This window comes from Macrobrachium rosenbergii, chromosome 20 (genome assembly GCF_040412425.1).
Source record: "Macrobrachium rosenbergii isolate ZJJX-2024 chromosome 20, ASM4041242v1, whole genome shotgun sequence".
In the NCBI taxonomy this organism is placed as follows: domain Eukaryota; kingdom Metazoa; phylum Arthropoda; class Malacostraca; order Decapoda; family Palaemonidae; genus Macrobrachium; species Macrobrachium rosenbergii.
In genome coordinates, this window is record NC_089760.1 from 36,623,082 (window position 1) to 36,645,823 (window position 22,742).

The 22,742-nt window shown below is 36.9% G+C and overlaps 1 protein-coding gene across 3 annotated transcripts; it reads left to right on the forward strand.

Moving 5' to 3' along the window:
- Nucleotides 1-249: 249 nt before the first annotated feature.
- Nucleotides 250-20,630, forward strand: LOC136849272 (uncharacterized). Of its 3 annotated transcripts, none has more exons than XM_067122566.1 (9): nt 250-345; nt 4,740-5,392; nt 6,131-6,455; nt 7,454-7,654; nt 9,596-10,171; nt 11,634-11,728; nt 12,530-13,751; nt 15,262-15,444; nt 16,539-20,630. In XM_067122566.1, exons 2-9 carry the CDS (start codon nt 5,196-5,198, stop codon nt 20,175-20,177), a joined length of 6,438 nt encoding a protein of 2,145 aa, XP_066978667.1. In that variant the 5' UTR covers nt 250-345; nt 4,740-5,195; the 3' UTR covers nt 20,178-20,630. The 3 variants fall into 3 exon arrangements, with proteins under 3 accessions (XP_066978667.1, XP_066978668.1, XP_066978669.1); XM_067122567.1 differs by having other exon boundaries at nt 272-562; XM_067122568.1 differs by lacking the exon at nt 250-345 and adding an exon at nt 499-760.
- Nucleotides 20,631-22,742: the final 2,112 nt, after the last annotated feature.

The following is a 22,742-nucleotide window of genomic DNA, read 5'->3' on the forward strand; positions in this document are numbered from 1 at the left end:
CCTGAGATAAGTAAATAAAATATCCTTTGTTATGACGTCACTTTTGCGCCCAACAAAATGGCCATGAAAACAAAGTGCCTCTTTTGCCAGTGTTCGATTCTCTTAACGAAATCCAATATCAGGAAACGTAAATTTTCTTTTCCAGAAGACACAAAAATATTAAATCATGCTATTTTAAGTTCTAAAAAATAGGAAAACTACTTTGATGGCGTAGAGAGGGAGCGGCATCGCAAATAATTGATCGTCCGAACACTCCTTTTGCGTCGGCCTTGTTGATTACTCGCTGTGACTTGTAGGAGATGCATTCGTGTTTCTTCTCTGGAACGTTTATCTCTAATTGCAATGGTAGAGTGTCGTGTTGATTTGCAGAATCATGTGTAAAGTATAAAATGACGCAGAGAATCGTGTCGCCGTATGTGTCAGGACGAATTAGACGCGTGTCATCCTCTCAATTACGAGAGAAGATGTTTGTGTGAGGTTGAAATGGCGGGTGTGAAGTGGCAGCTCGCACCAGCTCTTCGGGGTTTCGTGAGATATGTAATTTCGGTGTGGAAATTTGCTCGTAAGTTTTCGCTCCCTCCTTTTTCCGCCGAGTGATGCTGCTGCTCCTCGGTGACAGCGGGTTGAGGGGATTGCATCACGTCGTTCGGTGCGGGTCAATATGTGGGGGTTTAAATAAGAGGAGGAGGAGGGTCTAGTGCACGGCTACACCAGTGGTGCTTGTGATTTGGAACCTACGGTGGGACGGTGGTCGCCCATGGTAAGATTGTTCTTTTAGGCCTAATCTCTTCCTTTTTTTTAGGGCTAGGTCTCTTATTGAGTAGGATGCAGATTAGGGAGACGGGTAGGCATACGCTTGGGTAATATGAGCCTACTAGGCCTACCTCAGAGGGGTAACATACCCTAGGCCAGTCCATCTGCCCAGTGTTGAGTGTTGATTTTGGGGGGTCCAGAAGTGTGAAACCTCCTCAGCTAGGCAAGGGCATGGCACCCTAGCCTACGTCAGGTTAGGAAGGTTAGGTCGGGTTAGGTCAGGACACAGAACTTTGAAAAGTTGGGTTTGGCCCATTGAGGTGAATGTAGAACAAGGGTATTATTTGGTAGAACTATATAGTAGCTCCGCGGCGGCGACACCACTATAACTTGACTTTTTCTATAGTTTTTTGGTTGCTAATTATGAATTTACCTGTAATTTTTGGGTAATTCTATATATTAGCTCTGCGCCTGTTTTTACCTTTTCAACTGGTTTTTTCTACACTTTTAGGGGTTCTGATATTGGCGGTGCAAGTACTGGCCCGGCGGGGGTTTGGGTACCCATATATTAACAAGTTATTGCACTTGCCAGACGGGATATGAACCGTCCGAAACAGACGTACCCGTGCTCTTTCTTGTGAAGATTGCATATGGAAACCCCTTGTTGGATGGGCATCGGGGGTTAATTACAAGTTAATTAGGCTCAAGCACTAAAAATGAAAGGTAAATTCATAATTAGCAACCAAAAAACTGTAGAAAAAGTCAAGTTATAGTGCTGTCGGCGACGCGGAGCTACCCTATAGGTTTACCCATCTTTCAAATCTACCTACTCTCAATTTTCTTTCCAGTGCAGAAAGACGTCATAGGTCCCAGTACTCGTCCTTTGGCCTAAATTCCATATTCCATTCCATTCCTAGTATCCCAATTCCTGACCTAACCTGACCTAGCCTTCCTAACTTCACTTACGGCTCTTTACCCTGACCTGGCTGTGGGTGCCTTTGCACCCCCTGGACCCCCCCCAAGTAACACTAAACATATGATACAATGCACCAATCTTCCGTTCCGCAGTAGTTAGAGCCTAGGCCTAACCCATTGTTCTGCAAACCGCTCAGCTTGTTTTAATGGTTGGATTCGGCTCGACTGCCTGTCTCCATACTCTGCATCCGCTCTGCCTACCTATTCCTATCAGTGGCTGTTGTCGTTATATTTTGCTGGAATCATAAGCTGGGCGATTCCGTCAGGCTGTTCCTGTTGGCCTTATTGGTTCATTCTTTTACGGCGAGGCCTCGCATTTCATATTTAGATAGACCTAGGGGAGGTGGTTGTATTCTTAGATTTTATCCTTAAACAGCCCAGCACCTTGTGCCCAGCTAGGCTTAGGCCTATGGCAGCTATCATTTGTGTTTTTCTGAGGTCCTAAGCTGGGCGAGCCCACCAGCGTATAGGCCTGAGTTTAGGTTAGGTTAGCCGAGGTCTATGGTATTTTCCCTCGTGTCTAAAGTGAGCCAGGCTAGTTAATTAATATCGGCAGTTTTTTAAGGTAATGCGAGCCTGTGATTTACTTTTATGGTCATTCTTAGCCAGATAGGCCTAAACAATACTTAACTTATCCTTGGGTGCCGTGCCCATACATTGTGCATAGCAGAACAACAATTCTGCACCATTACTGTGGGGTTTAGGGTAGGAGAAAACTAATAATGAGTGGAGTGAACCTGTCAGAAATGCAGCAGATGCATAAAATGCAATATAAATTTTGAAAAGTACATAGTAGTTATGTAGCAAAATAGCAGTCGCCAAAATAATTATGAAGCATGAAATGTAGGCCAGGAAGGCCAGTTACTGGCTGCATCGTAATCATTCTTAGCCTAACCTAGCTTAATCTAAGGCACAGTGTCCTTACTTGGCTGCCCAAGAACGCCTTAAAAGCTGACTAATAGTGAAGAATAGCTTAGTTGGACACATGTTCTGCTATGTCACATTGGTGGGTTCACATTTTGTCCCCAACCAGATCATGGTATGCTGTGCTAGGGTAAGTTAGTTTTGGATGCAGCCTTGCTGAAATACGTCTTCCATCTGTTTTAAGCCGGATGTAACCTGTGGAAATAGGCCAAAAGGTGCAGCTTTTGTGCACTTTCACCAAATGCCAGAGTAAAGGCCACTTGTATTGCTCACTTTATCCAAACTTTTATTACTTGGGGTTTCATTAAAGTTCAACTGCCTGAATATATCCTAACCTCACCTAACCTAAGGTGCTGGGTGCTATAGTATTTCCCAACATTCTTGTCGTTTTGGGCAGGGCAAGAGTGGGAAGTGGTGCTGCAAAATCAAACATTCTCAGTCTATTTATTTAGCATTTGAAAGCGCCAAAGACCTAAAAAAATGCTAAAATAATCATTGCCAAATATTATCATACTAAAGCCTTTTGTAACATTTAACCCTGGATAACGATGTAAACATTGCTCTTTTTCTTAGACGTGGCACAGATTTTGAGCAATGTTGCCAGTTCTCTTAAAGGCTTCATGTCCAAGCTAAGCAGCCTTTGGGGCATGGAGAGTTCGAATTCGGATTTAGGAGAATGAAGCGTAAGAGAATAAAAAATCTCTACCTAAAATAACACAGGGTTATGTAGAGTATTTTGAACTACAAGGCAGGTAGTGTGTGAAATGTGAATAATTTGAATTGCATAAAAGAAAAAAAGAAAAAATTATATACTGTTTTGTCAATGTAGGGAGAAAATTGTGGCAAATATCTAAGTGCAGAATTTCTCCAAGAACACACACGTATATATTTATATATATAGAGAGAGAGAGAGAGCGCGCACCTCATAGTCACTGTAAAGTGAGGTAGCAAATGTCTTAAGAAGATCAAAAAGAGGGTTTAACTTAATTTTCCTCAGAAACAACAAAACTATGAACGACACGATAGTTAGTAAAAAACATTCGCTGGAGTTGTGGTAGTATATTGTACTTCAGTAATTGCAAATGAAATTAGGAAAATGTTTTGTTACAAGTTACGATGATATTTTGCACTCTTTCTATTGATCTTGTCGTATCTTAATTCCAAATACCCTAAAGGGATTTACCATGGATGTATATATTGGAGAGTAGGATCACACCAAGATTACTGTTGTTCCTAAGAGCAAAGATTAAAAAGGAATAAATACATTCACTTCCAGTGAAGTACATTTGGCAGTGTGGGAGGAAACGCCTAAGACAACTAGAAGGATTGGAAATAGCATAGGTTCTTACTTTGGCAGGGGCTTCTCCCCTCTTCATCCCCCCTTTCTGACCTGATGTAGAGTACCATGAAAGTGACGTACGAAAATTCAGCTTAATCTAATCTTGCGTACCAGGTCATAATTGCCAAGGAGTCTCCCCCCATTAGAGTGCACATAGTATATTCCTTATGTTAAGGTTCGGGGGTTGCGCATTTCTTCTTGACCCCTTTCCTAACCTGGTAATTTTCCTTAAGTAAAGTTGTGGTTGTGGAGGAGAGACATTATTAATGGAAAGGGTTACCATTCCTCCATATGGACAAGAGTTATTTAAAATAATCTGTAATGCAAAATATATACAGTAATTTAAGATGTCCATCAACATTTGCCACTGATTCAGGAAACCACACTTCGAGCATGGGATTTTGGATGGATTACGTCAATTCCCATCAGTTGATGATATGGCCTCCCACCTAAGGAGTGAGTCCTATATAAAAGTGAATGGTAACTTTAAAGTGAGTGAGGAGTATTCCCCCATTTACACCCCCATAACCACCCATTAATGACCATGTTACCAAGGAAATATACACTCCTATATAAAAGGCTCTGGTTTCTATATAAAATTACTTTAAAAATGTTCTCTTTTTAAACGTTATGTACCATACCATAAAAAATTTACTCTTTAAACCCAAAGTACTGTACTTAATAGTCTGTTATTTATTGTTGATTGTATGGTGACAGCTTGTTTATATGTGTGCCTTTTCTTTTGCAGGTTAATAGAAGCTGCCAGTTATGGTTTAAAATCTTGAATTACAACTATACAAGACATTCAATTTTTATATGAAGTTTTAATTTACATGGATTATATATCAACTAGTATTTGATCATAAATATTTTGAAAAATGTTCACATGGAAAGGAGGACGTCTTCTGTTACTTACTGTTCAAGTTCTTCAACTAAAAAGGTGTTAAATTCATTGAGAAGGCTTGTATCTGTTTTATGAATACACCATCCATCATGTTTTCCCTATACACCAAGCTGAAGATTATGAATGATTGTTCAGCTTTATTGCGCAGAATCTATCATTGCTTGCAAGTTCCAGTTCAGTGATTTTGTGGAATTCCTTATGATGACAGTTGAAAATTTTAAAATTGAAAGCATTTACCCCTTTATTTTGTATCCTATTCTGTTTGAATTTTGGAAAACGTAAATATTCAAAAGTTAAAAGATGGGTGATAAGTGCGTTGTTTGTGGGGAGGCGGATCAAGGGAAACCTCTTTACAAAAAGCTTGGATCTGGCGAGTATAATGTGGAAGTTATAGTTGCCCTAAGAGATCTAGAGTTAACAAGTCTTCCAGAATCTGCGAAGGCTGATCATTACATCTGTTGGGATTGCGATGAAACCATACTGCAGGAATATGGAAGGTATATTATGCATGCTAATTTATGTAAATGGATTTTTAGTATTTTTTGCTGTATTCCTTTAAAAGGCAGAGCTCTGTTGCTTCTTTTAAAAGTAGGAATAAGTTATCATCTTTCCCCAATTTCTTTTGGGCATATGCTAATTAGTAAGGGTAGTGATTTGCACATTTTGTTATTTATAGGAATACTGTACATGACTGTGGAATAGTTTCAGTAGAACTTATACTATTTTTATATCAGAAGTGTTGTGGCATCATTTCTCCTAAATTGCGTGTTTCAAGTGATTTTCTTAAATTTTATTATGTAGCCAACAAAGAGAACTTTAACTTGTGTATAGAACTAGAGATCTTACAAAGTCTGTGTTCTACATCTGAAGTTAACATAAGTCTGTGTTCTACATCTCAAATTAACATTTAGCAAGGCATATGTATTCAAATTCAGTTGTTGATAATGGGAGTAAATTTGAGGATTGATAGTAAAATCATTATTTTCCTTAGATGTATTATCCAATGTGAAGCATTTGGAGTTAACAAAAGTCAAAAGCATGTTACAGCAGATAAGTTTACATTTGTGGTTTGCACAGTTGTTAATGGTTAAGTTAATGACAGGCATAACCTTTAGGATATTTTTTTCATATTTTGTTTATATTTTTTATTGAATACCTGTCAAGTAATGTGATTACATTATATGAGCAGGTATCTGGAGTAAGAATTACTGTAATTTAATTTTTCTTATGAACAGGTATCTGGAATATGAAGAGAAGCGGAAAGTACAAGAAGAAAAAAACAAGGAAGAAAAAAGAATGAGAAAAAATGAGCAGCAAAGAAAAAGGAGATTGTTAATTGCTGAAAAGTCAACGAAACCTAAACAACCTGTGAAAACAGTGCCTGAGGATATTTATATACCAAAATTGAAACAGGTAGAGGTCCAGAAAACAAATGATCATCACAAAAGCACTCACTGTGTCATTTGTGACTGTACATTTGAAGTTGCTAATCGTGGATACTACCGTCACACTCTCAAGAAGATGGTTAATGATGACATGGATGTAGCTAGTGTAATGGAGGTGAGTATGGTAATTTTTTAATTTACAGGATTCCCATTGCTTGCAATTAGCTCTTAGTGGTCAGAAAAATCCATGGCATCTCATTCCTAGTTAATGGGAAAATATGTTTCTGTAATATAAAGTATATTTTTCATACTAGCCTTGTAATCATAAATTGCCTGATGTGCAGTAGGTCTCCAATTGCACCAACCTGTCATGATCAGGAATTAGAAAAGCCCTACAGCACTTGTTCAGACCATCTGTAAGACACCTCTGTTGTCACTCATTAATTTTTGTCCCCAGCGTCATACCATTGGGTAGTTTGGCGGTGACAGGGGACATTGCCTTAGGCAGTGTGTGTCTTTCTGAATGGTCTTGAGCTACTGTTTAGGGACTGCCACCTTCTTCTCTTGCCTGCAGACCCACTTTCCTACCTACTTTCTAGAATCGCTCAGAGCTCAGGCCCTGTTTTAATAGGTGATGGCACTTCTGGAGGAGAATGCTCTGGAAGTTGTAGTAGAAGACTATAGTTTGTTTACCTTTCTAAGATTGCTAGGGTGGCGACAGGAAAAGAATACAGCGCTGCCATATCTATTTGTCCCTTTTAATCTCACCCTTGAAGTTAATCCTTTGTTTATGGCTTTACCTGAGATCTGGTGTGGAGCTACTGAACAGAAGGTTAGACATGTGTTAACTGAGGAGTTACTGTTAAAAAAGTAATATAAAAGATTTAATTTTAGCTTAGATAGTAATAAAACCCTATCAGAGATTTGTAATGTCATTGTTGTAGTTAAACTATTGAGTAATAATAGATATTACATATTCCGTAACTCAAATTATTTTCTACAGAAACAGTCCAGTGACTAGCATAATATGATGTGGATCTTCTGTAGGAGGTTTCTACTTTAGTAGTTTTGTATTCCATTTTTGAACAGCAAATCCAGTTGATGTCAATAATATTAAAAGTTGAATCAGAGTTTTGTGGACAAATATTAATTTTTACTTTTTATTTTTTACAGTTTCTTGGCTTGGCTCGTCGTATAGCACCAGAGGTTAAGGCAAAACGGTTTGTTTGCAACAAGTGTTTTTATACCATACGCAGGAATTACAAGAACAAGGTTGCAAAAGGCACTTCAATAGAATCTCCCTCAGATGGAAAGGCATCTAAAAAGAAGAAACCAATCCACAGAGCAACACCTGATGAACATGCTGCAGAAATTGTAAGTTCAGATTCAAGATGTAGCAAGATGTGAATGTTCCTACTTATTATGCAAACCTTAATACTTTTCACAGACACTATGTTATAGACAAAATGGATATTTCGGAAATTATATAAGTTTGTGTAGTTATTATGTTGCAGTTAGCCATAAAGTGGTTTAAAGACATCCCCCTACAAAAATTTTTTATTTTTATGTGAAAGTGCCTAGAAGTACTTTAACATTGTTTCAAAAAATCCCTCTGTCCATAACATTGTTTCAAAAAATCCCTCTGTCCAACAACTTCATTTTTCATTTTGAGAATTATATGGAGATAATAAAAAGGTAGTAATAAGTTTGATCTATGGTCACATAGGCAGTAAGGAACACAGAGAAGCTGGTAAAGCAGCCTTGGCAGCAACTACTTTGGTATCAAAATATTAAAATGAATTAAACTCACTTTGATTATAGTATTCTTTGAAGAGACTAAGACTGACTCATCTCAGTTGACAAAGATACCTAGCTACTGTCACAGGTTAAGGAAGTACTTGGGGTGCCTATGGAGGCTGCCATTATCAGCCAGTCATCTGGGTACCCTAATTACCAAACTTTCCCATGGACTCAAACAGCAACCTTCTTAGCTGAAATATCTTTCATTCTCTCAAAAATCTGAGGAGTACCTTGGAAGACCAATGAATGGAGCCTGAGTGTACATTTTTCATGTCCACAGATGCTTAAAACTTGTTCCTCCAAATGTAGTAACAAATGATGTTACCATCACCATCATAAAGGATGTTGACTGGAGAACCTTCTCAATGAGGTGGGGTTATTAAAGGGTATACAGTCCTCACAGGCTTGGAGGACTATTAATAGGTGACTAGGTTGTGCAGCAATTCCTCAATGTCTTCTCCCCTTCATCCCCATCAACTGCATTTAGTCTAATGCAAGGAAATTCTAGGCTCGTAATCAGAAGTCAGACATTAGTATGGAAGACGTTCCCTCTCAAAAAATCGTAAACTATAACTTCTCCTCAGGTTGTCACCACCTGCACCTATGCACATACCTCCTACCAGCAGGATCATAAGATTTGTAGAATAATCGGACTCCAGCTAGGTGCTCGAGAAAATCCCCTTATGTGAAGCCCTCAGGTTTGTTAGTTATGAAAAATACAAATTGATTTAAAATTTGTCATCATAGGCCTTCAAAAATTGTGTTAGAGGCTCTCTTTTAAAGCAGTTGAAGAATCAGTATTGTACTTAAGAATTTTGTGTAGTTGGTTTCTTACAATCAAAAATCATTACTGGGTGGTAGGGAACAAGTAGTCTCTCTCTCTCTGAGGAGAGAGGAATCAGCAGTGCTAACAGTATATGCTCTTATTGCCTTGTTATTATGGAATGCTGTTGCTTTTGCTTCTACTGGTGGGTCACCCTAGGCACTGGTATGGTATACCATTGCTCACGAATTCTTGCAGTGCATGAGCAGGTATCTCCCTGATCCTGAAGAGAGGCAGCATCACTGCTCAATGGTAGGATATGTGCAACACAAGCTAGACTTAGTGTCCAGTGACAAGTCATTCACTCTGAGAGAAGCTTAGCCATTAGGGTGGGCAAATATAAAGCAGCTGAGACTCGTATTTATTAATAAATTTTTAATTTTATCTATATATAACAATACTTTTGTGTGGATATTATAAATTTACATGTTCACATATATTTTTGAAGGGCAGTTTGTGGTTATCCTAATAGAGAACCATAGTTTGACATTAACTCTTAATGTGTCTTATAAGTTACAGATCTTTTTTCAAAGATCTGTAACTTAGCATTTTTTCAATGATCTTTAATTGTTGCAAGAAGAATTTTGTCTTGGGTAATTTTTGCTAAAAAAAAATAATTTTCCTTCCATTACATATGTTTTTTTTTTTTTTTATTACAACTTGAAGTTACTTCTGTTGACTCTATATTTCAGGCAAAACTTTTACCACCTGCACTTGCAGAGTGCTACAAAATTATGACAAGTGACACTGTTTGTAGTGCCTCTGTTGGTACGGATGTGAGAGGCAATGTAGATGCCAACAATAGAACAGAAGTTAACAGAGTTGATGCTGAAGTGGAGGAAGAGGAGGGCCTTCGAATTTCACAGGATGAACATGGTAACTTTGTAGTTGACATGAAGATAGAAAGTCCATCAAAAGACAGTAACAAGATGAGTATCAGCAGTAGTGAACAAGGATCTAAAGTTATGGAGTCACAGTCACTTCGCAAAAAGAAAAATGTTATGCTTCCAAAGAGACACCATCGCCATCTTATGGAAAATGATGGTGAAAAATCTAGTCAGGCTGAGTCTACTGTGCCAGGTGAGATTTCTTTGAAAGTCAGCGCTGATGGGACAAAGAATGAAAACGTTGATCCTGGTGAAGATATGAATTCAAGAACTTGCAACATATGTGGGAGGACTTTTACTGGGAAACCAGATACCTGGTGGCATACCCTTAGCAGCTCACTTGCTGGACTGGAAAGTGTCACTGTATCAATGGCTTTGCAAGTAAGTAACATTTCAGTTTTTGGTCAAAATGTTTTCAAGATGGAAAGCCATGGACCATTAAATTTTTCTTTTATAATAGAATGTTGAAAATAAGCATGATTTTGAATGTGTAATTCAAATGTAAAAAGGTTGTTTTTAAGTGCAAACAAGGCTGAGAATATTTATAGCAAAAATTTAGTTACTTTCATTACTTCAATACTCTACCATAATATTTTTTTCCCTGGTACTACAAATTTGGTTGATATATCAAATCAGAATAATGCAGGTTGTGCTGTGTTACATATGTCAAGTTACTCAGATTTCAGTCCACAAAAATTGTTCAGGCTACCTGAGAAATGTTTTGATAAAATAGCCGTTATTTCAGCACTGTTTATTAGTTCAACCAGACTACTGAGCAAAGGCTGGAGATGTAATAGTTTTTAAATATATTTATGGTATTTAGCCCTCAAAATGGGCTGTTGTCCACAGTATGCCTGGCATGGTCTGTCATTTTTTTTTTTTTAACTGTTCTTTGTAGTTGTCCAGTTTCTTGAACTACTATGTCACTGTGTTCACCTCTTTTAGGATCAGATCCTAACCACCAGCCCTATGAAAGTGTAGGTTTGTAACTTGGATGTCTGGTTTGTAGGTGGCTACTAATTATAATATTTTGTGCTAGGTTTGATACTTATAGTACAGTGTACTCAGGGTAATGCTGTCTATGGTACCAAGGATTTTTTCACCATCCCTTTGGCCTCAGCTGCATTGTTTATGCTTTTTACATTTACTCCATTTTTTTGGTCTCTTCAACTAGCTGTCCAACTTCTCTAACTATCTTTCTCCAATATTCACTTCACTTTGAGAAATAAATCTTTCAGTAAAGCCCCTTGTGATTATAGAATGGGTCTCTCTCTCTCTCTCTCTCTCTCTCTCTCTCTCTCTCTCTCTCTCTCTCTCTCTCTCTCTCTCATATACAAATCTTGCATTTTTCTTGTATAAGTTGCAGTGCCACACACTTTTCTCAAAGAGGAATAATATTCCTAAATGCACAGTGGAATCATTGAAATTCAGAATTTGAAACTTTTAGTAAAGAAACCAAAGACCCCACTATTTTTTTCTATAGCAGACTGACTTTGGTCTCACTTGATAGTTTGTTATTTATCATAGAGGCAACCATTGCTATATAATTGGATTATGTTCTTCAAAATAGATGGATAACAATGTTGTTATAATTAGGGGGGTCTTGGGAACTATAATGATCCACTCAAAGACAGTGAAAAGGTAATAAAAGACCCCCTACCTGCTGAAAAGCAGTTATTTTCAATAAATATTCACATTATTTCACTTTGAAAGACATTTATTAGCCAGGTAATAAGGCAATGAATATATTTATTAATAGAAGCCTATGAAAAATATAAGGTACTGCAATGGATTAACTGTACTTGAATGTTACCTGATGTATATTTTTATTTAATTTAATAAGATGCTGGAGACATCACTTGCGAACACCAGTGAAAAGGCACGGCTAGCCTGTCAAGTATGCAGTTTATGCTTTGGTATGGTATCATCTGGTTTTAGGTAAGCATTAGATATTTAATGCAAATTGTATTGAATAAAAATGCCTTGACAGTTACCTTGACATTTGAGTAGAATTTCTTGAGTACAGTAATTTTCATTGTTTCTGTCAAGCCTTTTTGGGTCAGAATGAGTAGGTGGGTAATTAGTAGTCTTGATTTTTTTTCTTATAGATTAAAGTAAGTCAGTTAAGAAAAGTGTGTGTGGCTATATTATACAAATGAGTGGTAGCACTCTGCACCATTATAGAGCTATAAACTTAAAATATTAAACAGTGACAGTCATGATGTGAATTTATGTGATTTTGAAGATGAGAAATTTTCAAGGGCATTTAGTTTCATATGTTAGGTAAGCCTCTTATTTGTAAGTGAAAATTATTAGGAAAGTATGTTTGATACTATGAGTTCCGTAACTGCTATTGATTTCATTGTGATGAGGGAGTCCAAATATACTTGTAGAATGTTGAGACAGCAATGACTCATTTTTCTGTACATGTACTTCTGATTTTCAGAATATAGCAGCTGACTATCCCCTACTTGAATTATTGTGAGAAATAGACCGATAGCAGCTGACTATCCCCTACTTGAATTATTGTGAGAAATAGACCGAAAAGTACCATTGTTTAGAAGCACTGTACTGTTAAAACATTTGACTACTATTTATAAGTGACCGGTCGTATGATAAAAACCTAACCATTGTAAGACTGCGACTAATTGATTTAATACTGTAAGCAGGCTTACTTTTGCATGGAAACTTTATTGCTCTCTATTCCTTTTTTGCTTCAATTGCCTTTTATTGTTTCAGACGTCAGGTTGTGGAGAGAATAGCCAGGCAAAAGAACATTGATGCTTCTCAAGTCAATTTTTCAAAAATAAAAGTGAGAATGATGCGTAAAGAAGACCTGTGTGGTGTAGATGCTCAGAACATCAGAAAGAATGGTCTTGATAAAGACACCCATAAAACTGCTTCTAGTAATGACAGTAATACAAGTAAATTGCTCCTCAAAGGGAAAAATGATTCCCACCATGCAACTGAACAAAAAAAACAAAAAGTAAATAATATTGGTGCAGAAAAAGTTCGGGATCATATTCCTGGGCCTCGGTCATCCACAAAGAAGAAACATGGGAAATATTCTAAGATTAAAACTGATAACAAATATGGAAAGACTTTTGATTCAAATAGTTCTGATGACAACTTTTTTTATGGCTCAAATTATCTAAGTTACAAAAGTGGTTTAGGTGCTGCTGAACGTGTAACACCCAAGCAGTGTGTGTCAAGTGAAAGTAATATTGATGGAAAAAGGAAGAAACCTGTGGTAAATCATAAGTCGCCAAGTGGTGCCCATGCCATAAGAACTAAGGGGAACTTCAACCATCCTCAAAGTGAGAAGAAACAAAACCTACTTACTAGCAGTGAAAGTAAAACAGGAATGGTGAGCAGTGGAAAGGAAATTCCAGCCATTTGTAGTGTTAAAGAGGTTCTTGTAGTAAATAGTGGAATAAGTCATTGTGGTGGTGTGCATGGTGATAGTACTGATGCAGTCCTGCCAGTAAATGAGAAAAAATATTACGAAGTAAACAGGAATTGCCAGTTTTATTTTCCACTCTCTAAAATGCAAGAAGCCAAAGTGGTGTTACGTGATATGCGAAGGAGTCTTCCCAAAGAAGCATTTGATGGAAGGACTTTACTTGCACATAATCAGCCGAATGGAGGATATCAAATTAGTTATTCCAATTCAAGTCCGCCAAGTTCTGCATTTCAGTTTCTACTTAATGCAGTGTTGCCTCCAAATTGGTCAAATTGTGCAAAGAAGGTTCAAGAAATTAAAGCTAAAAAGGATAATGAGGGTATTGTTAGTGGTCGATGTGTGGTGTGTGCATATTTCTTTCATAGACCCTTATCCATGTGGCATAATCTACGTGAAGATATAAAACCTCCATCACTTCAGGTTCCTGTTCGTTGGGTTTTAGCATCCTTGAGTATTGCTCCTGTTAGATTGACAGCCAAGGAAAAAGAAGAAGGCAAGGTAAGGTTTTCCAGTGGCAGTAATGTACTGATACAGACTTAATTTACATATGGATCAACTGTCAGCACTGTGTTTGCAAGTGTCATGTCAGACTTTACACATCACTCTGATCATTATCAGGCAAACTTCCTGCAAGGGGAGTCCTGCATCACAAGTGCCTCCTCTTTTGCCATTTCAGGTAGAGGATACCAAAATAATCTTATGGGAGCTAGTTAACGTTTTCACCAATCATCAAGATTTTTGTCTTACCTTTTCATGCTTCATTTCTCTCAAAGTAGAAATCTATATTTATTACTTTTTCATTTTTGCATAATTGAGGTACTCTTTGGTAATATATTTTTTTTTAATTTTAACCTTTAACTTGTGCTGATCTTTGTCATGATTAAGCTCATGCGATCGACAAGAGTGAAACTGAAGTAGATTAAATAGGAGAATGAGGTAGTTGCTTCATTGAGCAAAGTGAGTGTGGAGGAATGTTCTTTTCTTAGAGTGTAAGTGATGCAAGGCAGTTACCCACTAAACAGAAATAACATTTTCTAAATCGCTGGACGTGTAGTGATCAATTAAGTGGAATTGACAAGTTTTCAGTTAAGTGACATCTGGCAATTCTGAGAAGGGGCTTAAGCTTGAAGTAAGTTGTATGTAAGTAAAATATTCAGTAAATAACACTTCAGAGATTCTTCAATTATATCTAAACACTATCACTATTTGTTTGGGTTATATTTCCAGCATCATTAACCGATAACAGTCATTAAGGCTTCTTATTGAAAGTAGAAGCCACTCTACTGCAGTGTTGTCAGGATAACAATATCAGGCCTGTGAACTGAAGTTTAGTGTTTTGTACTTTGTCAGCAGTGATGAAACTGTGTGATTAGTCATTATCATTGATAACACAGATAACTGATAGGAATTTGAACATGGGCTTAGTTGTCAGTAAAAACCGAGGTATAAATAATGAAGTGAAAGGACATCATTTGAAATTGTTTGGTGGGAAATTGAGGTTGAGTACAAGGGAATGAAATAAATTTTAGGAGGATGTCGATTAAGAGAGGGAGAACTCTTTCCTTAAATCTGTGTATGTATAAGTAATTTTCATAGTGTTGTTTCATTTTCCCTTTTGCTATAAAACAGCTGTTGTGATGACCTATATACAAAATAATGTGTGAGAGAAGAGAAAGCACACATTTGTTTTTCAAATCAGCTTTGGATGAATATCTTGTGTATGTTAAATGTCCCTGCTTCGTCATTAGTATTAGATTGGATGGAAGTATAATTTCTTGGTATTCAGTATATCCACCTACTCATCCCCTTCAGGGCCCAATAGGATATCAGGTTTTGCTTTTTTTTCTTTTTAAGGGTTGGAGGGTTTGGAAACAATTACAGATTTTAGGTCAACTTTTTATTGTAAATTGTTTCTGTTATGTTTAGCTGTTATTACGGAATAGATTACTTTGTGTGATATAAAGCTGTGGGTAATGTATATGTTTCAAGATGAATCTGTATATTTCAGGTTTGTGAAGGTTGCTTCTCAAATCTTACAAAGCAGTTTGAGGAATTTGTCCGAGTAAAGATTGGTGAATCATGTGATATGATTCCAAGTCAGGTGGTTATAACGGATTATGTTGTGACCTTCAACCAAGAGACAATGAACATAGAGGCAGACCCAGTTGACCTTACACCAGAAGAGGAAGTGGTAAGTCTTCACTTCTCTCTCCTACAGCCACTGACCCTTAGTACTGAGCACATACGTTTGTTGTTGGATAGATATCTTAGTATATTTTCAAAGGCATTCACATTGGAAATGGTGTTCTGTATGTGATTGTTTTGAGCCACACTTTATTCCTCGTAACAAAGATATACCAGTCAGTTGCCTGTTGGTGTAAAGATGGTGATTTTATGGAGTTTCCGCACCTTAGACAATGGCATGGGATCTCATCTGTAGATTTCCAAATTTCCACCAGAAAGCTATCATATTTCATGAAAATACCACATGGAAACAGTTACAGAATTGAACAGAAATGGGAGACTTCTTGCTACCCATTTGCCTGTAGGCATATTTTGCATAAGAATGAGAACTTCACATCCCAATAAGTTAGCTCATGTTACTGTTCAAAGTACAGTTAATTGTTGTAACTAGACCTTGGAAGTCATTCCATGGTTTAGACTCTCAAATGTTTAAATCAGTTTGTTGGGGATTTTATGAAGATCAAGAGAATTGGCTCTCCAAGTAAGACGTTATTTTGACAGCCTCATTGTCCAAATTTTTTTTTTTTTTTTTTTTTTTTTGTATAGTAATTTCCTAAAGTATTAAAACTTTCACTATTATGAATACATGTATGCACAATTGTGCTGTTTTATCAACAGTATTCCTTGCTCTTAAACAACATGAAGATATAGCCAGGTAAATGAATTATGCATGCTTATCAAATGATGCAAAAATGAAAAATTTTGTGTATTATTAGTAATTATTTCTGCAGTATATTTCTAAATCAGGGTCCAAGTATTTATTAGATATGGTGGCAATGCTTCTAATAAGATCGTCATGGGGTAAAGTAGTATACATAATACTGAAATCAAAAGAAGATAGGATATAATTATTGTAACTTATTTTTAATGATCCAGTTATTTTTTTGTATGTTACCTGTTATAAAGTTTATTCAAAATTAGATTAGGCATAATATTAATGTCTTTATTAATGCATTTTACTAATATTTTCATGTATCAAAGTATATTAGGATCTTATTTATGTTTGGTTTATTTGATCAGATAATGTCCCTCTATTTTCAGGAGGAGTCATCGAGGATTGTAAGTAAGGTAGATTATATGTTAAAGTGTGTCAACTTTGACAATCTTTTGGATGGATCTTACATCAATCCCTTGAGTAAAGAAGACTTCACCACTTGTTTGCTATTAGCATTAAATGAGTTCAGGGTGCAGATTGGTGTAAGTTCTGCTAAACTAATGGATTGGTTAATGCAACTGATGCCCATGGAATATCATATGAAGGGCTTGCAGCCTCTTGAGAGCAAGGTATTAATGTTCATAAACAGTATCACTGCTACACTGGATGGTTCAAGCAGGGACTTTTTTGAAAAACTTAGTACCACCCTTCCAGTTTACTTATTTACACCCCATAAAAGTCTGAAAGCACTCAAGAGGGCTACCGAATGTCCGGAAATTAAGAAGGAAATTAAAGAAGAAGATCAGGAAGTGCAAACTGACCAAAGTGAACGGGAAATAAAGTGGGAAGACTTTTTAAATCGTGTCAATATTGATCATTTGCTTGAAGGTAAAGGAAGACCACTTCCAAGAAAGTATTTTAATAATGGTTTATTGTATGGCCTTTGGAGACTTGCAGCTGATTTGAAGGTGGGTGAGGACGTGTTAGGAAATTGGCTGCAGCAGGTGTCTCCAATTCCATTGGAGAAGGAGCATGTGGAGCTTCTGCTTAATGCTCCTAAACCTATTCATGACCATCTTTTACAACATCCAGAAGACATAAGAAAGTTGGATTGTGTAATTATTCCAGAGCCTCCAGCATCAAGTTCTAACAAGGGCAAGGGCGTTTCTAAATTGTCTGGCGTTAAGGAGAGTTCCAAGACAGTTCATCCAGATCCAGAAGTAATTCCTGCTGGTGAAAATGGAAGGCTTATTTCACACCAAGCTTCTGTAATAAGTGACAGGGGGGTTGCAAACAAAAGAAAAGCAGAATGGTCCATTCAAGAAAAAAATTACAACAAAAGGCTTAGAGGTGTTATTGATTCTTCACCATCTTCTTCAACCGCTGCATCTATGTCGTCTCCATCTCCTAGTAAGAGAACTAGTTCTAAAGAAGTTGATACAAGCATGACAGTATCTACAGCAAAACTGAAACCAGATTTTCAGACTCCAGGAAATCGTAAAAGTAATTCTCAAATATCAGATTCACCACCAAAATTTGACACTAGTATTAGTGAATCTCCAACAAGCAAGTCACAGCAGGGGTCAGTTACCAAAGCTGGCTCAGGAATTAGCCAAAAGTTAACTTTAACTAAACGTAAGCTTAAGAAAAAATGTAAAGTTCGTCATTTTACTGCAGAAGAATCTCAGGAAAGTAATAATAATGAAAGTCACAATATAAAGGAATGTCAGGAACCAGTACAGACACAAGAAATCATTCAGAACGAGGTTGAAGGTTCTGCTGTAGAAAGTGGATCTGGGGAATTGGCATCTAAAATCAAGGAACTAGAAGAGCAGCTTCAAGCGGTTAAGCGTCAGAATCAGGAACTTCTTGAGCTCAATGAGAAATTAGGTTTGAGTGCTAGCAAAGGTAAACAGAAAGAAATACAAGTAAAGGAAAACGAGCAAATCCCACCTTGCAAAAATAGCACTTTGAAATCTACAAGTCAAAGTAAAGTACAAATGGAGTTAAAAGATGTTAAACCCGGCCAGGCCATCTCTTCACCAGGTAATACTGCAAAGAGACAACGGAAACTTTCCTTGAAGCGAGGATCACTTAGTTTAGTGAAAGAAGGCTCTGAGGAAGCTCGTTCGCCTGTCCTTGATGCAGACAAAAATGATCAGACAAGCTTGATGAAAGTGGATAAATTAAAATTGCATAATGAGGGTATTGTACAAAAACATTTGGTACAAAGTGAGTTTTCACAACCGCCAGTAATTTCAAGTGGAGTTACATTACCTGTTGGAATTGACGACAAAATATGTGGAAATCCAGAATCACCTGCACCAGAAGAAACTGGTATAGCCAATGCCATAGCAGGAGAAAAGTGTTTGAAGAAAGATGGAAAATCAGAAGAGATATGGGCCAATATCAGGGGGAAAGAAGACGAGGTGGATTTTGAAAAACCAGAGGAGAATGAAAATGTTAAAGATATGGAAGAAAAAGTTGAAACGGAATGTGAAGGGTCAGGTAAAAAACAGTTGAGTATCAAAGACAGAGAGGACTGTGTTGACAGTGCAAGTGGAAGGGACGGATCAGATGCAGCACAAAGTAGTTTATTAGAATCTGCAAAAATTGAACAGGTGCCTTCTCCAAGTACAGTGACCAGTGATAGCAGTGACATTTCTCATTCAAAGTTAGCTTTGGAGGATGAGTTATTAGATTCAAGAAGTGAATCTGTTGCTAGTGAAATTAGTAAAGAATCTGATTTAAGCAAAAATATTACATTGCAAAATGAACCGGAAGGAAATGCTCCAAGTTCCGACATGGTTACAGAGGGTGACACAGATATCTCAAATACAGAGGGAAGAAGTGAATCCCCAGGAAACAGCAAAACTTTAGAGGGATGTGCTGAACTGGAGAACGAAGCCCCTACCTTACAAGAAAGTTCAGGAGGAATGTTAGATTCAGTGATGGATTGTGATGACGAGAGACAGTCTCATCATGCTGTGAGTGATCACAGTTGTTTAGAAAAACCATCTTTGGAAGATGACAGTTCTAATCAGTATAGTGATAAAGGGGAAGGCTCAAGCTCAGTGACAAAAAGGTCAGATGTTCAAGATCCAAATGATCTTCATGTAGATGAACCAGAATCTCCAAATACTCTTCCAGAAATTGAAGAGCAAGATGCTGATTCTACATTTGCAAGCCCGCTAGAGGACAAAGATCAAGTGGAGGGGAAAAAATTGTCAGAAAATCAAAAAGGAAATGATAAAATTGAAGACATAGCAGAGGAAGAGGAAAGGAGGGTAAGTATTGAGAAAAGAGACAATAATGAAGACATTGTAGGGAAAGAAGAAAGAAATGCAAGTATTGAGAAAATACACAAAGACAAAACTCCAGATTTAGAGAAAAAACAGATAAGTGTTGTAGAATCTGGAGAAAATGAACAAACTCACATTGAAAGTGAGGTCACATGTTTTGAGAAAGGTAGAAAATCAGATACAGAGGAAGAGAAAACTGAAACAAGGAAAGATGTTTCAGACAATAGTGCTTGCCTTCTTAATGAGAAAAGTTTGAGTGATTCAATTTTAAAAGAAAGTGATCGTTCAGACTCTTCTGTCACAAATGGCAAGAAAGGAAACTGCTTGGCTGTAGATGGTAACAAAGAGATAGTAGGGAATGTAGGTTGTACAGAAATGAACAAAAAAAGCACTGAATTTCCCACCAGAATAGGAGTTGATGGTGAAGTGTCTTCTTCAAAAAGTGAAATAAGAGACAAAGTTTCGGGAACTCAAAGCAAGAAAATAAAAGTCAAGAGAAACTCTCTGGTTGGGCAGTTTACGGCAGTTAACAAGCACAATATACTTTCAGCTAACAAAAGGAAAGACAGTGAATGTAAAACAACAGGTACTGATAATAATGGCAAGAAAAGAAGAGTAGATATTTTACCACAAAGTAGTAGTACAGGAATTCCCCCTGAAAAGGTTGCTGCATCCAAAAAAGCTAAGCCTCGTTTTGAAGACTTGATGACTTACGATATATGATACTAGGTTGCCTAAAGTGCATTTTTTCCTCCATATGTAAATTTCACCCATTCTCATTTTTCATCAAAAGTACATTTGGATTCATTTAGTTGATTTTTATACATTTCTAGAAAACCATTAAATTCATTGTACTTGCATATTTTATTTTTTAAGAAGGATAGTGTACATTATATTTTTGATGTACGTACTAAGATTACCAAAGCAAATCATGCTACAGTACCTTTTGACCTTTACTTGGGCATTTTTATGCCATTTGTATATAGAGTTTCATTATGATTATGCTGTTAGAAATATTGAAAAGCTTTGGCAAGAAATAGTAGACTGTGGGCTCTGCTGTTCTTATACAGTATGTCCGAATGTTGCAGGAAGAAATGTCAAAGGAAAATATTTGAATATTTTATTGTACATAACTGTATTGTATTACATCATTTATAATAAAATATTACATTTCTTGTTGATGTTTACCTATCTCATAATATTTAGCTGCAGGTACGTCATGTATTTGATTTTATTGTTTTCTGTAGTTGAATTGAAAACAGTTACTGCTTAGTATTACACTCAGACTAAAGTTTGCTTTTGCAGAAGGTTTATGTACACTTTTCCCCTTTTGCAGAAAGGTTTATGTACACCTTTTCCCCAATATCTTGGAGTGAAAACGGCATTGATCCATCTCGGAATCAATTAAGCCGTGAATGTGATTAATGAGCAGACCAGACCTTAGAGAGGCAAAGGATTTTTGCTCCCATTGAGACATAATGGACTGTAGAGGTGTTAGCAGAGTAACTGTAGCATGCTTTAAACGGAACAATTGTTATATCACGGGTAAATAAGAATGTTATGTCAACAGACATGATGGTTACAAGAGCCTGTACATTTAAGTAGCAGAACCCAGGGCACTAATGAAAAAGTGGAGAATTTGATATGGTATTGTTAGATGGCGGGAAGATTGTATTACAAACGAGGAATTCGTGGAGAGAGATGGTATCAAGGGCTGGGGAAAAAGACCAAGATGCTCAGCACTTGGTGGAACAGAATGATGAACATCTGGCTAAAAAAGCATTCAGTATGAAAGTATTAGGAGAAAGGTCTTAGGAAGACCCAGGAAATCAGAGAGAAAGCAGGTAGGCCTCATGGGACTTCAGGCAGAAAGAGCACAAGCCATAGGAAAGTGAAGAGTAATTATTTTGTATGTCTAACTCCATGAAAGGGAAAAGCTGACTTGAAAGCATTGATGACGATGAGTGAAGAATAATTAACTGGTTAGTCAAAATGACTAATATTGCTGTGCCAGCTGAATTCTTGGGTGAATTTTCTCCCCTAAAATAAATTTTTATTTTATCCTTTTTTATATGAGATGATGCTACATTAGCCTCTGCCAAATTTATTTTATTTGAATGGCCTATTTAAACTAAAAATGACAATGATAACTATATTGTACCTCTGGAATCTTATCTCCCCAAGGTCTTCCTCATTGTTTTCCACCTCCAACCCCTTGCATAAATGATTCATTTCAGAAATTGTCTTATATTCTGTTCACTCTAAAGCTCATCCTCAGTTAGCTTTTAGTACTTGTCTGGATAACATCTTGTCTTCAGCCAGTCTCGATGTTTTTCAAGACTTAAAAAAACTGCAGTGCTTTCATGGCAAGTTTTGTAACACCACCATAACTATTTTGAAACCAAAGGGACATATAGGTAAACTGATGTCACATTGTTTGGGTTGCCAGTACATGTATGTTGCTATGACGTAATTCAAGGAGTTTATAGAGAGGCAAGCAGCGTTATTAATTGAACTATGATGGGAATTTGTACCCTAATTCTGACCCAAAAGATGAAAGAGGAGTGTCGAGGGTTGAACCTGAAGTTAACATGCTTGCCTTCAATATGATCCAAGTGTTACTGAATCCCACAGCTAAACTTACTGGTCTGGTACAAGAAGCATTCGTTCAAAATTATTTATTAATGGGCTCCTATGCTTATCTTCTGTGATTCAGTTTTGCTTTTACTGCTTTACAGTATATGCTAGAGTAAACACGTAATACAGTACTTATCTCTGGAAATGTCTGGTGTATGGAAGTGTTTTTCGTTAAGCAAATTACAGTATATGGTTTTGTTCCTTGAAAACTTTGGTGTAGAGATGGATGCAATTTTGGTTTCATTTCTAAGTGGATGATTAAATTTTGCTTTGCAGACCAGCTCTCTCATGGCAGGCCTAATATGCAAAAGTGCAGCAGATATACATGATTGTGGTTCTTGATATAATGTCTTTTTGTATTTTCTAGTTTAGTCGTTTCATTAGCATTTGAAAAAAAGAATATGAAGGGGCTAAAAGGTTTCAGTAAAATACTTAGTATTTTATCATTGATTTATATAGCTCTCAACATTAGTCATACAGTGACATAAGTTTACAGAAAATAAAATTCATCAACAACAACAATAGTGCACATCTCCCTATACCAGACAGGGAGTATGTTATTCATCTTTAAACATTTTAAAAAAAGCTTAACAAACTGACAGTAAGAAAATATATAAAGTCAAAGTTAAGGACAAAGAAGATACTTTGCAT

Excerpts from the sequence above, each read along its gene's own strand:
- LOC136849272 (XM_067122566.1), top strand. The coding sequence starts at position 5,196 with ATGGGTGATAAGTGCGTTGTTTGTGGGGAGGCGGATCAAGGGAAACCT. Across the intron at positions 10,172-11,633 it reads CTGTATCAATGGCTTTGCAA|ATGCTGGAGACATCACTTGC; the intron begins GTAAGTAACATT and ends TAATTTAATAAG. Across the intron at positions 11,729-12,529 it reads ATGGTATCATCTGGTTTTAG|ACGTCAGGTTGTGGAGAGAA; the intron begins GTAAGCATTAGA and ends TTATTGTTTCAG.